At 36.0% G+C, this 14,579-nt stretch overlaps 3 protein-coding genes across 4 annotated transcripts; 2 read left to right on the forward strand and 1 right to left on the reverse strand.

Moving 5' to 3' along the window:
* Positions 1-1,421: 1,421 nt before the first annotated feature.
* Positions 1,422-2,113, reverse strand: LOC141825750 (uncharacterized). The gene has a single exon (XM_074713138.1). It carries the CDS (start codon positions 2,077-2,079, stop codon positions 1,573-1,575), a length of 507 nt encoding a protein of 168 aa, XP_074569239.1. The 5' UTR covers positions 2,080-2,113; the 3' UTR covers positions 1,422-1,572.
* Positions 2,114-2,993: 880 nt separating this feature from the next.
* On the forward strand, positions 2,994-10,033 carry LOC141822874 (transcription factor TGA2.2-like). 2 transcript variants are annotated; one of them, XM_074710181.1, is made up of 10 exons: positions 2,994-3,484; positions 5,572-5,645; positions 5,730-5,927; positions 7,183-7,260; positions 7,347-7,406; positions 7,809-7,886; positions 7,980-8,031; positions 8,711-8,982; positions 9,118-9,363; positions 9,480-10,033. In XM_074710181.1, the coding sequence occupies exons 3-10, from the start codon at positions 5,862-5,864 to the stop codon at positions 9,624-9,626; spliced, it is 999 nt and encodes a 332-aa protein (XP_074566282.1). In that variant the 5' UTR covers positions 2,994-3,484; positions 5,572-5,645; positions 5,730-5,861; the 3' UTR covers positions 9,627-10,033. The 2 variants fall into 2 exon arrangements, with proteins under 2 accessions (XP_074566282.1, XP_074566281.1); XM_074710180.1 differs by having other exon boundaries at positions 5,734-5,927.
* A 1,030-nt stretch (positions 10,034-11,063) lies between these two features.
* LOC141825061 (thioredoxin H4-1-like) lies at positions 11,064-14,174 on the forward strand. The gene is made up of 5 exons (XM_074712436.1): positions 11,064-11,123; positions 12,072-12,150; positions 12,765-12,884; positions 13,481-13,603; positions 13,981-14,174. Exons 2-5 carry the CDS (start codon positions 12,130-12,132, stop codon positions 14,131-14,133), a joined length of 417 nt encoding a protein of 138 aa, XP_074568537.1. The 5' UTR covers positions 11,064-11,123; positions 12,072-12,129; the 3' UTR covers positions 14,134-14,174.
* Positions 14,175-14,579: the final 405 nt, after the last annotated feature.

A 14,579-nucleotide genomic window follows, 5' to 3' on the forward strand; every position in this document is an offset into this window, starting at 1 on the left:
TCTAAAGGTAACCAGCTCATTTTCGACGACTTTAAGCAACTCATGAGAGACCACTAAGAATATATATAAATATAAATAAATAAATAAATAAATAAATAAATAAATATATATATATATAAATGTGTTGGGACTAGAGGAGCAGCCGAGGTCCACCATGCACTAGTGATATATACATCAACCTATCTAGCTAGCTCTCTCAGTGGGCAAAGACGATTGCAAACTTCTTCTATCGCATGGTCCATGCATGATGCAGCAGGCATTACCATACCAACTGACTTTTCCTAATCACACCATTAATTAATTAATTAACATGATTGAAATGTTTTATAAAATTAATTAGAAAGCACAATCAAAATGTGCTTTTTTTAAAAAAAAAATTTCTAAAGAAAAATATTTAAAAGAAAATTCCAAAGATATATACATCAATTACTTGCTTGGAATTGAACTAATTAATTAGAATTAGAAACGTAACCAACTGGTTTCTCCACTGCTTCTACCCAACTTAACCATTTATATCCATATCGACTTGCTCAATATATATATCGCCTTGCCTTCTCAAAGTCGACTACTATAACTCTATGATTAATAAGTAAGTAATATTCAATTGATTAACGTAATTTCAACTAGTTAATTGACAGCATTCTGATCACTAAATTGGATATGTATTTAATGAATTGAGTTGGATAGGATCACAATCTTATCTGTCAATGACTTTGATCCTTAAACAACACTGTGAAGAATAATCTAGTTGATTCAATAATGTTTAATAGTCGATTAACACCTAAACAGTCAACTTAATTAATTAGTCAATTCAACAAGTTTATCTTGTCCAATGATCACATGAGTTAATTCAAATCAAATAGAGACCAAATTTAAGTTTGAGCACACACACATTAATTTTAAGCTAAACCAATTTGATTAAGTCAAGTCAACGTCGACGTCGTAACACACACATTGATTTTCAAATAGTAAATATTTTATCAAATTAAAAATAGATATAAGAAATTGTAGAATCTCATTTATATATGAATTAGCAAAAAATAAATATTATACTGAATAACAAAAAATAAATTATTAATAATTAAAATAGATAACAGTAATAGCTTAGGTTTTTTAATTATGGTTTTTCTAAAATAGATAGTAAGTTTTATTGACGAAGAAGACTATAAAATTAATTTAAATAATTATAAAAGAGTAGTGAATTATGCAGGGACAGAAAAGATGAGAAAAGTAAATAAATAAAAAATTATTTAAAATTTATATGAATAATTTAAAATTTTTTAATAAAATTAAATTTCTTATATTTTAAAAATAAATTAATAATGCTATTTATAAATAGATGTTGAAAAACTGATCAAAAATAATTTAAAAACCTAATTCGAATGAAAAAAAAGTATTTCTTAGAACTGATCAAAATATAATTTAATTGGGAAATTTTACGATTTTCATAAACTAGGAAAATATCAGAATAAAAAAGGAAAAAAAAAATCCAGAGATGCAAACACAATATTTACAGCATCACCTTCATTTATTAAAATTAGAGAGAGAGAGAGAGAGAGAACCATGTAGAAGTCACCACGCCCACGACGGCGCGTAAGCAAGCCAAGGCATGGCCGGATACTCGAGCTCCTCCTCCTCCTCCTCCTCCTCCTCCTCCTCCTGCAGAGCATCCCTGCACAGAGGACACGTGGCTCTACGGAGAGCGAGCCAGGGGTCCAGACACCGGCGGTGGAAGAGGTGCTGGCACCGCAGCTCCCTCACCTCCTCCCCCTCCTCGATGTCCGACAAGCAAAACACGCAAACCACAGGCGAAGCCAATTCATACCGAGCCACCTCCAGGTAATTTCCGCTACGGACATCCCACGGATGCAGATCTCCGTCGCCGGCAGCCTTGGCCGTGCTGTGGTGGTCGCCGAAGAACAGAGACCCCGGCGGCCGGCACGCGTGCAGCCCGACGAGCCGGAGAAGTAGCACCTCGGTGAGGAAGAATAAGAGATCGGAGAAGGGGATCGAGAGGAAGGAGACGAGTAGAATCGTGAGGATAAATTCCATGTTCGATTCAGTGTCCCTGCTAATCATCAAAGAAGAAACATTTATAGTCAGAATAAACTAATTTACCCTTTGGGTTCTGGATAAGTCTCTTGTGTGTAGTATAATCTTTATTATTTTGAATTAAGTCTTGTCGCATTAAATTTTGAATTTCTATTTTGTCAATTGAATTATTGTTTTATAAAAAAAATGAAACGTCCTTATAACAATAAATAAAAAGGGTACATTTTTAATAATTCAATTAAAAAAGAGGACCTCTTAGTTCTTGCCCCGTCGACTGGTGGACGTATGAGGTGACTGGTCATTTACTTGGCGATGGGACTTGCTAAGACCTTGAGACAGCCTTCATTCGAGACCGAAAGTGATCATTTTATTTTATTATCTACGACCAATAATTATTTTAATTTTAATAATGCTGGTCAAATCTACAGCTCAGTCTAGATCTTAATGCTGGATCTTCACTGTTCCCGACAGTAATAGTTTCTCAGTAATTAACGGATTTACACATATATATATATATATAATTATTTCCTTTAAAATATTTATTTATAATGAAATTTAAATAATTTTTTTTTGCCATGTTATGACAGAAATAAAAAATTAAAAGTTTTTTCAAAGGACTTTTGCCATGTTATTTTTATTGAATATGATGATTTTCAAGATGCCTATTAATTTTTAATATACATTTTTTGGATTTAAAATGTCTCCTATTTTGTATTTTATCGTTAAAATATTTTTTTTATTAATAAATGATTTGAGTAGATGGTACTTTAAAAGAGAAAAACAGATATTTTAATTTAAGATTGAGATATATATTAAAAAGTAAAAGGGGACATTTTAATTTAGAAATTATCCTCTTAATTTGTTTTTTTTCATATCTTTTCCTCGATGAGAAAAGAAAAAAATTCTAAATTTTCCTAAAAGGAAAAGATTGAAAAAGGTAGAATTTATATGCGACCGAGAGATCCAAGAGAAGAGTCAAAGCAGCAGCAGCAGGAGGAGTTGGGGAGAGCGGCCGATCCTTCGCTGCCGCGACGAGTTCTCCCACAAAAATCTTAGGTTTTGGAGGCAGATTTTTAGCCCACTCGTCCGCCGAAGGTGGCTCCTTTATTGTTCAATCCGCCCCTGCTGGCCCGTACTCTCTAGGATTTGTGGAGCCTCGATCTCTTGCTTCGGAAGCAGGCTTTGGACACTCGTATTTACTGTACGGATAAAGGGTTCGGGGTTGCCATCTTCGATTAGGTGTTGCCTTGGCGCTGCGAGGTTGGTGCGAGAAGGGTTCCGGATTCTGGAATCCTGATAGGTCGGGAAGTGGCGAATTTTAGGTTCCTCTTTTGGGATCGGTAACGGCGGCGGCGACGGTGGACAAAATGGTAATCTAATCGAGGTCGGCATGCCGAGCTTTGTTTCGCCTTCAACGGCGTTTTCAAAACGAGTATGTTGATAGTCTGTACCTCTGATCTTCTTTGATTTCTTCGGTACTTGTTTCAGTGTTAATATTATTACTCTTGCTCTACTTTCGTTGAGACTAGTTGCAAGTAGCTAATTTAACTGTGGAAGTTCAGCTCCATCATTTTTGTGAATAGAAGCTGTGGCTGTTTTATTATCTGTTTCAATAATTTCTGCCTTTTACACTGGAGAGACGGAGTGATAACGGGAATCTGATGTGAGTTAGTGCCTCTTTCTGCAAATAACTTGTTCATATGTGGTTGATGGATATCTCGTTACTAGGAGTTATAGAATATGGCGGAAATGTTGAAAGTGATGGAGCAGAACATTATTATGCGTATGTTTGGATGTTTGAAAGAAATTCAGATATCCAGTAGTTTTACAATAGATTACTTAGGAGTTGGACAAGGTCGAAGTTCAGATTATATATTTGGTTATTCTTATAAATCTTGTTGCAAATTCCCAATTCTAGCTGATATTTATGCTAATTCTGTTTGACCAGGGAAATCTGAGCGCACACTTTCTGATTTTATCCATTTTTATCACCAATTTGGATCTTGACCAATCAAGACTTGTAGCAATGACTCTTGTGCTAATTCAATCCACATTCAACCATATGTCGAACACCACTTATCATCTTTCTACAAGTGAATATGTAGGAGATTGCTTGGAATGCTTTCTTTCACATTCATCTGCTTTTGTTTCACTCCTTGTAAAGGCTTGATCTACTGAACGCCTATGAAAAAGTTTCTATAAAACCTTCAAGATGGCGTTGTTTGAGGAAAGTGATCCTACTATATGTAAAATAAATGTTTTGTATTGAGCTATATACAGTGTTGGATGGGAATCATAAAAAGAGCTGCATGTCCAAGAAGAAAGGAAAAGAAGAGAAAGTGAATTAAAGCCTACTGCTATGTTTACAATGGACTGTTTAAAGAAAGCAGATAAGAAGATCAATCTACTCTACCTGTTACATATGACTGATTATGTTATTGGATATTCTTGTTTTCCAAGTAACTAATCTAGCAAGTGAATGGCTAGTGCACTTGCTTGTTCCGCCAGTTTTGCTAATGGCATTGGCGTTTTTGGTTTAGAGTGCTTTCTTCAATCCCAGTTGACATCGAAAACATTATCCTGTAGTATAGAATCAGCAATAGTTGGGCACCACAATTTCCAGTTTAAGGAACTTGTGAATTTCAGATCATCCTGGAATCACGTTAATTAATCATTGATGTAATTTTTAGTAGGTAGGATGTTGACTATCACCGATCTGATAATTTTGTAAAATTTATTGGCTCAAGAATCTTCCCTCAACAGAAGTTTCTGTTACCTGTATCTACTATTGCTTAGTGAGATTTCCCTGGCGAAATTCTGGTAGCATACTGGTTTGCTTGTAACTTAGAGAGATGTTTTCAGTGCTGATATGTAACCTTTGATTATGATAAACATACAAATACAACCATATGTGTACAAGTACACATAGAAGCATATATAAATCCCTTCTCCAGGTTTTTCCTTTCTGTTCAACGAGTAGCTTGTGCTTTCTGTTTGCCTCAATATAGCAGAGGTAAATGCAACACATTTCCTGATTTTGGTGCACTTCAGCAATCTATATAACTTCATATAAGTGCTTCCTCTTAACTCTGCAAGAGTGAATTTCTTCTGTGTCCATTGACTTTCTACTAAAATATATTCTGAACCTAGTTTGGCATAGTTATCCCTGTCGAATCTTTTCCTCTTATCAATTTATTTTGATTGTTAATATCCTGCTTCCTAGGGTTAGGTAGATTTTACTAGTTCTTAGTGACTTTAGGCATTCTATATTTTTAACATGGGGCAACCTTATTGGTAAGCAATACTGGATTGATAGGATGCATCTTCATTACTTAAGCAGTGTCAACATATTTTTCTTTGTCCATTGTTCAAGTAGATAAGTGTTAAAAAAGAAGTTTGTTATGTAATGCATTAAGCTAAAAATCATTTTGATGATTTGGCATATCTAAATTGTATAATGATACGTGTTTCTATACCACATGGGTTGTTCGGGTTAAAGATTGTTTACTATTTGTTCAGATCTAGCAGCTACTGCAAAACAAGGTAGACAAGTTATCACTCTTGACTCTTCCCAGTTTGGAGTTCTGTGTAAGGTACGATAGACTTATTTTGCAGATTATTGGTGGTACTCAACTAAACTGCTGCTAATAGACGAATGCTTTGCTGTTTTTTTGAAGGCAGCCTGCGTCTTCCAGACATTAAACCTTCAATTGCTAGAGTTTGCCTTTTGAGGCCTCTGCAAGAAAACACAGTGCGACAAAGTCTGGTATCGTCTACAAGTGGTCAGTTTGAGAATCAGAGAGCCCTCAATGGCAGATGGTAGTCCTAGGACAGATACCTCCACAGATGTGGACACTGATGACAAACATCAGAGGGTAATTTTCGTTGCCTTTTTATTGCATACATATGTATTCTTATTGTTGATTCTGCTGCAAGTACTGCACATTTATGCTGTCATTATCTGCTAGATTATTGTATCAGTCAATATCATTTGAACTTCCTATTGTATGCCTGTGAAAGAAAGATGTGCAAATATATTTCATTTGATAATTCATTGTTTCTAAACACTGGTTTTGGAGCCATGTTCTAGTATCTGGGTATGCATTAGGTTGCCCTTGGCTATATTGTCAAATCATCCAAGGACAGAACTACAGAATGAGTTCAGTTATATTAAGATTTTTATTTATTTATTTTTCAGAGAACACAATGAAAAGACCAGACATGCGGAAACTAGTAAACCAGTTTATAGTAGGTTCGTAACTGGTTATGACAAGGTTTTGAACTAAATGAGTCAGACCCAGAAGTGCAATGGAGCTGCAAAATGAGCCAAGACTCTTGAATGGCTTAGAGTTGGTATCAATTATGCCTTCTAGCTCAGCTCAATATGTTAATGTGCCAAGTCTATTTTTAACATAACTGAGCTTGATCAATGCTTGGCATGGGCTGTTAAGTTTGTGAGCATTGTTTTGTGTGCATGAATGGACTGAACAAGTTTCATTTAGAATCCTGAGAACAGACATGAAAAAGTTTGTTATGAAATTATGAAGAAGCTCTTTTATAGCCACAAGAATACTTATTTATAAACTCGGTTATGGGTTCTCAGCAAGCTCATTTAGTCACACATCAACTTATCACCGTTGTTTGATTGGCTGGAGCATTCGTGGCTAGTAAGCTGTAGTTCCAGCTTGACTGTTATGAGCTTCAGTTAAATTCCTACTTAAATTAGTCTTGGTCAACTTTGATAAGCTTTCTAGCTCAAGCTCAATCTTTTTAAGCAACATAAACAGGCATAGCTCAAGCTTGTTTTGGATTTGTTTAAATTTGAAAGAACCAACCTTGAGCATTATCGTTGCATATAGCTTGAGCTCAATAGGTTGAACCAGATAATAAAATTTGGCTGGTCAAGACGAGAGAAATGTTATACTCAACTCACTCAGCTCACAGCCGTAGTTACTATTCCCATAGAATTTGACTGACTAGCAGATGTGTTGAATAAAGTGGATATGTGATTCTTATTTTGTTTGTTTATTTTAATTTTATTGGACGTATCTATGACCCTTCATCTCATGTTGCAAAAAGGAGGAATATATCCTCTTGTGGTTAGCAATCCTTGATTTTTGTACTTTGCAGTTAGAACAAGGACAACTTGCTACAGTTGCAGCTTCTGATTCTAGCGACAGGACAAAGGACAGACCACTAGACCAAAAGGTAACCTTTTTCTGTTGTCTCTATTCAATATTTTCTTCTATTAAGCAAATGTGTTGGGTATTGTATTGGATATTTTTATTGTACAGACACTTCGTCGCCTTGCTCAAAATCGTGAAGCTGCTAGAAAGAGTAGGTTGAGGAAAAAGGTACTTTATCTCTATTTGGTTGCATGCTTTGTGCTGTTTTCCACTTCCATAGAATTATCACTTAAATAACATTTACTTGGATCATTAGTGAACCTTTCTGCTAAGATATCCTTGTTTCTAAAACTTGTAAACAGTAGGTTGATAAATTGGTTGTTAAATCTTCATCTAACCTTCCAATTTCTAATTATAACTTCTAGTTATACATCTCATAATGATACAATTATCAAACTATCTTTGTTTTATTGAATTTGGGTATTATCCCTATTGTGGAAAGTGATATGATTTTTGATATTTCTCATTTGCAGAAAATTTCAGTATTTTCTTCTTTATGCAAATAAATTGGAACACCATTTTATTTTTCAACTAATCATCATTCACATGCTTTCTTTTTAAAACCACCAGGCTTATGTACAACAACTAGAGAGTAGCAGACTGAAACTTACTCAACTTGAGCAGGAGCTTCAAAGAGCTCGTCAACAGGTATGGTCCCTTTGTCCATATGCTTTTCAACGTTATTCAGGCCATCACAAACTTTATGGATTATCTAACAATGCTAAACGTTTCTTCTTTTAGGGAATTTTTATTTCTAGCTCAGGAGATCAATCGCATGCTGTTGGTGGCAATGGTAATTTCTATGGTTTGATTCCCTCATCTGAGTCCTAGTCTAAAATTACCTTTTTACATTGCATACTGGGGACAAATTCAGCAATCAGGAACATTGTATTATTCTCTAGGTGAAGACAGGGATTTAATTCCAAGACATTGTCAACCATTAAAAAGGGGATGTTACCAATTGAGCTAGCTAGTACCTTCAAAGTCTAGAATACCTAATCTATTGAATTGTAATTTCATTCATGATATGCCACATAAAACCTTATTTAAAATTAACGAGTTGCCTTCGCATATTCCTTTCTAGACTCTTGTGTTAATACTCTTATGGAGCTTTTCTTTTTGAGGCAACTAAAGAGTAGTATCTGTGCAGAAAAGGCTTATTAAAATTAGTTATTCGTGAACATTTGCCAGTCTTGTACAGGGTACTATTTGGAAAACTATTGTTCTTTATTTTTGGACCAACTTTCCCCTTTATAATTTCATTGATTTGTTATCTCTCCAAGCTTTATGTGGTTGATTTTTTCATGTCGTTAGGAATTTTTTGAGACTCTTTGAGATCTAAGCATTGCCAAGAATGCCATAGTGCTTCTCTTTGTATACAAGTTGCATAATCACATAGAAGTTTTTGGATGCAGCTATAAATTGTTTTACTGTGATGCAACCATATTTACATGTTTATTTGCATGGTGCAGGTGCCTTGGCTTTCGATGCAGAATATGCACGGTGGCTTGAAGAACAGAACAGACAGATCAATGAACTGAGGACTGCTGTGAATGCTCATGCCAGTGAAGATGATCTCCGTGTTATTGTTGACGGTGTCTTGGCTCATTACGAAGAGATATTTAGGCTCAAGGGCGTTGCTGCCAAAGCAGATGTCTTTCACATACTGTCAGGCATGTGGAAGACACCAGCTGAAAGATGTTTCATGTGGCTAGGGGGATTCCGCTCATCTGAACTTCTGAAGGTGCAAAGCATCATATCGTTCTGCACTTAACGTCGTGCTTCATATTTTACTTGGACAAATTTGTTATAATGAACTTATGCAATATCTCCCGTTGGGCATTCTTTAAGTTTGATTTCATTTGCCACAATGCTACAGCTACTTGCAAATCAACTGGAGCCGTTAACAGAACAGCAAGTTGTGGGCATCTGTAACCTCCAGCAATCATCCCAACAAGCTGAGGATGCTCTCTCTCAAGGGATGGAAGCACTGCAGCAGTCCTTGGCGGAAACATTGGCTGGGTCTCTTGGTCCCTCAGGGTCTTCAGGGAATGTTGCCAACTACATGGGTCAGATGGCTATGGCAATGGGAAAACTTGGAACTCTTGAGAATTTTCTTCGCCAGGTACCTATTTAAACTCTTACATTTCAGTGGGAAAACTTAACTCATGCTCGTTTTGTTCACGATGTTCGTTTCTTCCATCCTTTCTCATTTCTTATCGTTATACACTATTATTCCAGGCTGACAACCTACGGCAGCAAACCTTACAACAAATGCACCGGATATTAACTACTCGACAATCTGCACGGGCACTTCTTGCCATACATGACTATTTTTCCCGGCTTCGTGCCTTGAGCTCTCTCTGGCTCGCTCGGCCACGGGAGTAAAAGTACACATATTTCCTGTCTTATTCTACCTGAGCTTACCACACCCTACTACTCGGGGCTTCTTTAACTGAGATAACCAGCCAATGAGTTGCATAATTAACTCCTATATTGTTAACAAATGATGGTTGTAATCAAGTCTTAGCCACCTGGTCGAGGAAAATCTGGGTCTCATCAAGGCTAATCCTCCATCCTCGATGCATCGCATTGTCGCAAGGTGAAGACTTCCTTTGTTGTAGTGTATGCTTATCGGTCAGTCAAACAATTAGTGGAATAATCTCAGCTATTTGTTGCTTAATTATTCAGACTTTTTTTTCTTGATCCTTGCACTGCAAGACTCAGGCGTGTTGATGTATCACGATTTAGATGTCATTGTACAGGGATTTAATGGTATTTTTAGTTCAAATTAACCATTCGAGTCTTTATGCTTATGTTGATGCTCTATCATTATCTGGGTGTAACTTCTCATTTGCTTCCATAGAACAACTTGGCATTCTAAATTCAAATTTTTAATCAAACACTATGAGTTGACATACTGCATCTGCTAAAAAAGGAATTTTAGTTGTTAATTGAATAATTAACAAGAATTTCTCATTTTGTGAATTGAATAATTAAACTTTATTATAATCATGGATGTAGTTTGTAGACTGAGTAATTTTATAAAGTTTTTGATCATTCAAAGTCTTTGCCTCCTGGTCAAAAGGCTAATTAATTAAGATGCTAGCTTCAATGTCATTGCCATAATATGTTTACAAATATGGTCAAACATTTAGATTTCTATCGTATCCAATATCTGACTTATGTCGATCTCTATCCACATAAGAAAACCGTGCTATCCAATGTCAACTCTTGGAACATGATGATTAGTCCCCAGGGCAATGGTGCAACAGTAGGACATTCAGATTGTGATTCAAGGATCCATGGTTCGATCCCCAACTACGACATATTTGTAAAAAATTTCTTTCAAATGGAGAACGCAATCAAAGGATGCTGGGCATCTGGATTGACCGCCGTATATACTTTCTGATTTACTCTAGTGGTCGGTGGGAAACTTCTGTAGGATCAGACTGGCCATCTTCAGGGATTTAGGGATTTATCATTTTTTGGAACATGATGACTAAAACATTTTTAAGTGCTAATTTTTTTTATTAAAAAGATTATTTTTTTCATATCAAATATATTTTGCAAATATTCAACATTAACTAACTGTGACAGCTGAAATGGAGTTTTTAATATAATTTTTTTGAAATGTCTTCGGTTTGCAAAAATTAAAAAAAAAAAAAAAAACTCTTTTTTTGTCCAGAATGTTTCAAAGCGCGGTGGCAAAGCGGGTGATATACGGCGAATCAAAATCTCCTCTTCCTCTCCGAACTAAACGAACGATTCTTCATCTCTCACCGGCTCCGGCGAACGTTTTCTCTCCATCTGCCAAACGTCGTGAAGTGGCGGGAGCAGCAAGTAGTGGCTTTTTCTTACGCTCTTTCTGATTTAAATTTCCAGGTTTGTCATTTTTGTTCAGATCAGCCATTGAGTCGATTGCTCTTGTAGATTTAGGGCTTTTCTTAGGTATTTTGCTTTCTTGTTTCGGTCTAGGGTTCCAACAAAAGGCAATTAAAGGCTTTCTGTGCCGTTCTGTATCTGTTAAAACTCTATAGAAATTTCTCGCAGACGGTGCTTTTCATCATATACGTGATGCTTCTGCTAAGCCCTTAATAGAGAGAAAATTTCAGAAAAATTCTCGTCAGCCAAACCGATCTTATTGAATGTTAGTTTAAACTTTGTTAAAGGGTTTCTAGCTTGGGGTAGAAGAGATACCATTTGTGTTCTGTGATATGCTTAAATTTTAGCAAGGAGATGTATGAGGATCCGTTGAATTTAGAAAGAAAGGTTGTGGTGGGAATTGAAAAAAATCCAGCTTATTTATTCAGTATATTATGCATATGCTAAGAAAACTTAGTTATCTGATCACCATGTCATACACAAGTATGGTCGTGATAAGTAACATAAGATTGTTTCATAGTAAATGTGAATTAGGAGGTAGCTAACAGATAGGATGTAAGTATGACCACAATGTGCCTTACATCATTATTTTGATGTACTCTTTCCAACTTCAACAATGATGATGAGAAGAAACCTCATGACCCATCTATTTATGATCGATTATGGATCTTATCCAACCTATGTAAAGTCATTTTATAGTGGTACCCATGTCATTTAAATTTTTATCACGTTGATTGAGTTTTTCCTCTACTTTGCTGACCTTTAACTTTACTTGATTTAAGTTTTATAATAATAAAGCATGTCTCAATTGCGGATTCTCTTATTGAGAAATTTTCTTTTCCACATAATTTGGGCATGCTTATTTTTTTGTCAGATGTATATCGTCATCATCTCATTGCTCCTGTCATGTGATGGACATAAGTTTATACTAACACGTATTCTCTTCAGTTTTGTTTCGGCAGATTAAGCTGGTCCTCTGGTTATCCAGTCACAGTTTCTAACCCTAATGGGAAATTGTTTAGGAAAGGTGAGAAATTATCCATACATGTCATGAGAACTAGTAATAATGGATTGGAAGTTGGAACACATCCCTTTGTACTCTTTAGGAACTTTAGATGCTTCCGTGCTTGCTTCTTGAATTGCATGCTTTTGCTGTTTGTCCACAATTCGAACGCTGGTAAAGTAGGCTGCTGCTTATCCTTACTCATAAACCTTTGAATTTTATGCATATTGATGCATGTTTGGTGCATTTGCATGTGTTCTAGAACATTAGAAAGTAGTAAAGAGCCTTGCTATACTTAGCTAACATGCATCTGAATTGGTAACAGTTCTCCGAGTAGTCATGCTGCAAATATAAACCCTTCGATTCAGCAATGACATTGCTAGGACGAAATTTTATTCTCTATGTATTGACTATAGAAGAATATAGCTATGTTGTCATAAAATTAGACAAAAGAAAGTTAAATAAGTATTTCATCTCTGTCTCTCTCACTTTCTCTAGTGGCATTCCAAAGTTGTTGGTCTTAACATCTGTTATTTGGCTTCTGGCATTCACAAAAATGTTTGCTAATATTAGTCTTAAAAGAAACATTGGATATCAGGTAAAAGCCTCTGCTAACCTCCCTTTTTCTTTCTCTTTAGGAAGGAAAAGATGCTGACCTTCAAGAGGAGATAGACTTCAGTGGTGGAAACGTGCATGTAATAACAAGCAAAGACAACTGGGACCAAAAGATTTCTGAATCAAAAAAGGATGGAAAGATAGTAAGTAACTCGAGAAGATATTTCTGTTACAAGAATCACACAAACAACATGCTCACTATAACATTAATGCAAAAACACGTTACCATTGTGCACTCCTGAGACTGAAACACACTTTTTGGTTCCACGACTATCATCTGTCAATACTTTAGGGTAAGATAGTTGCCAATCTGAATGATTTTAGATCCTTACTATCTTGATTAGTTCCATGCTCCCATCACCATGCCATCTTCTTGAGGTCAACTTAACTAATAATTAGATTGACAAAAGGAGGGCTTTTGTAGTAGGGGGATTTAAGTGATGTAAACTAAACTAAAATTTCATCTTCTTATATGTCAATCAACTATTACTAAATTCAAGTATACTGAAGCCTCTATTATTGAAGTAGATGGTATTGAAACCATTAACATGTCATTCTGGCCTATACTAGAGTTTATACGTGCTTATTTAGTTTTAAGTGCCTTTACATACTACTACAACCTTTAGGAGGTTTGACAATTATCAGTGAAGTATCATGTAGATGAGAAGAATAATTATAACAACTCAATTTTGTTGTATATCACTGTGTGCCTAGCTTTAGTCTATCTTTCCTCCTGCAGGTCGTAGCAAATTTTAGTGCTACATGGTGTGGCCCATGCAGAGTGATGGCACCAGGTTATACAGAGCTGTCGGAGAAGTATCCTGCTCTGATGTTTTTGACAATAGATGTCGATGAGTTATCGGTAAGATATTCTTTCTGATTCATTACGTCCCTCTTCTCATGCTGCTTTTTCTTATACTCGTACTTTTACTCTGTCAATAGCTTACTCAGTCCAATATCAATGGTGTGTTATCTGTTATCCTTCCATTTGCTTGAGGCTGATAAAGAAAGTCTTGACACATGAAAATATATACTTTAGGCTGTTGACCTTTTTTTATGGCCACAATGCTTGTTCGATATATCTAAGCATTGTATGCTCAACCATTCTCTTCAGGGTGCGTTATTATTCCTGTAACAGATTTGCATGCTATGTCCTATGGATCGGCACAGCTGAAAATTCTTGAGCATCTTTGGCTCATTCTTTAGTTGAATATGTCATAACAATAACACTTTTTTTAGGAGTTAAGCTCATCATGGGACATCCGTGCAACTCCGACTTTCATTTTCTTGAGAGATGGGCAACAAGTGGATAAAATAATTGGTGCCAACAGAACTGAGCTGGAGAAGAAGATAGTCGTCAACTCAATGAGCCAAGACTCAAATCTACGCTGAGACAGCCTATGAATCCTCACACTCTTCGTCTGTATATCTTGTTATATGTCTTTCATCATCTCCTTGTTCAAATTATACCGAACCGATTCTCGTAGAACTCTTTCATTGTTTGTTTGTGTGTGATAAATGCATTACATACAAGATGTATTGAATCAAAGTGGAAATTTTTGTGTGTACTTATGGCCAGCACATAAAAGAAAAGCAGTTATGAATGCGATTGCTTTCATCTTTTCTTTTAAAATTATTTCTAAAAGCTTGCGACTCTGGAAGATCCTTTGGAGATTGATAATCGTGTAGGTGAAGTCCTGTCAACTTTTGCGTAACATGGCCATCATGCAATTCTCCAGCTGCTCTGCGACATGACTTAACTATTAACAAAAATAGTTGGCGCAAACGTCGAGATCTGATTCAAACATGGACAGTGATGCGTTGCGTCCATAGCATGG

The sequence above is a fragment of the Curcuma longa genome, chromosome 3 (assembly GCF_044706935.1).
Source record: "Curcuma longa cultivar G26 ecotype Majalengka, Jawa Barat chromosome 3, ITB_CL_G26_1.1, whole genome shotgun sequence".
Classification (NCBI taxonomy): domain Eukaryota; kingdom Viridiplantae; phylum Streptophyta; class Magnoliopsida; order Zingiberales; family Zingiberaceae; genus Curcuma; species Curcuma longa.

Bases quoted from the DNA above. Each gene is read 5' to 3' on its own strand.
- LOC141825750 (XM_074713138.1), bottom strand. From the start codon at position 2,079: ATGATTAGCAGGGACACTGAATCGAACATGGAATTTATCCTCACGATT.
- LOC141822874 (XM_074710181.1), top strand. From the start codon at position 5,862: ATGGCAGATGGTAGTCCTAGGACAGATACCTCCACAGATGTGGACACT. The intron at 7,261-7,346 runs GTAACCTTTTTC...TTTATTGTACAG, and splicing joins ACAGACCACTAGACCAAAAG to ACACTTCGTCGCCTTGCTCA. The intron at 7,887-7,979 runs GTATGGTCCCTT...TTCTTCTTTTAG, and splicing joins TTCAAAGAGCTCGTCAACAG to GGAATTTTTATTTCTAGCTC.
- LOC141825061 (XM_074712436.1), top strand. From the start codon at position 12,130: ATGGGAAATTGTTTAGGAAAG. The intron at 12,885-13,480 runs GTAAGTAACTCG...TTCCTCCTGCAG, and splicing joins CAAAAAAGGATGGAAAGATA to GTCGTAGCAAATTTTAGTGC. The intron at 13,604-13,980 runs GTAAGATATTCT...CACTTTTTTTAG, and splicing joins TAGATGTCGATGAGTTATCG to GAGTTAAGCTCATCATGGGA.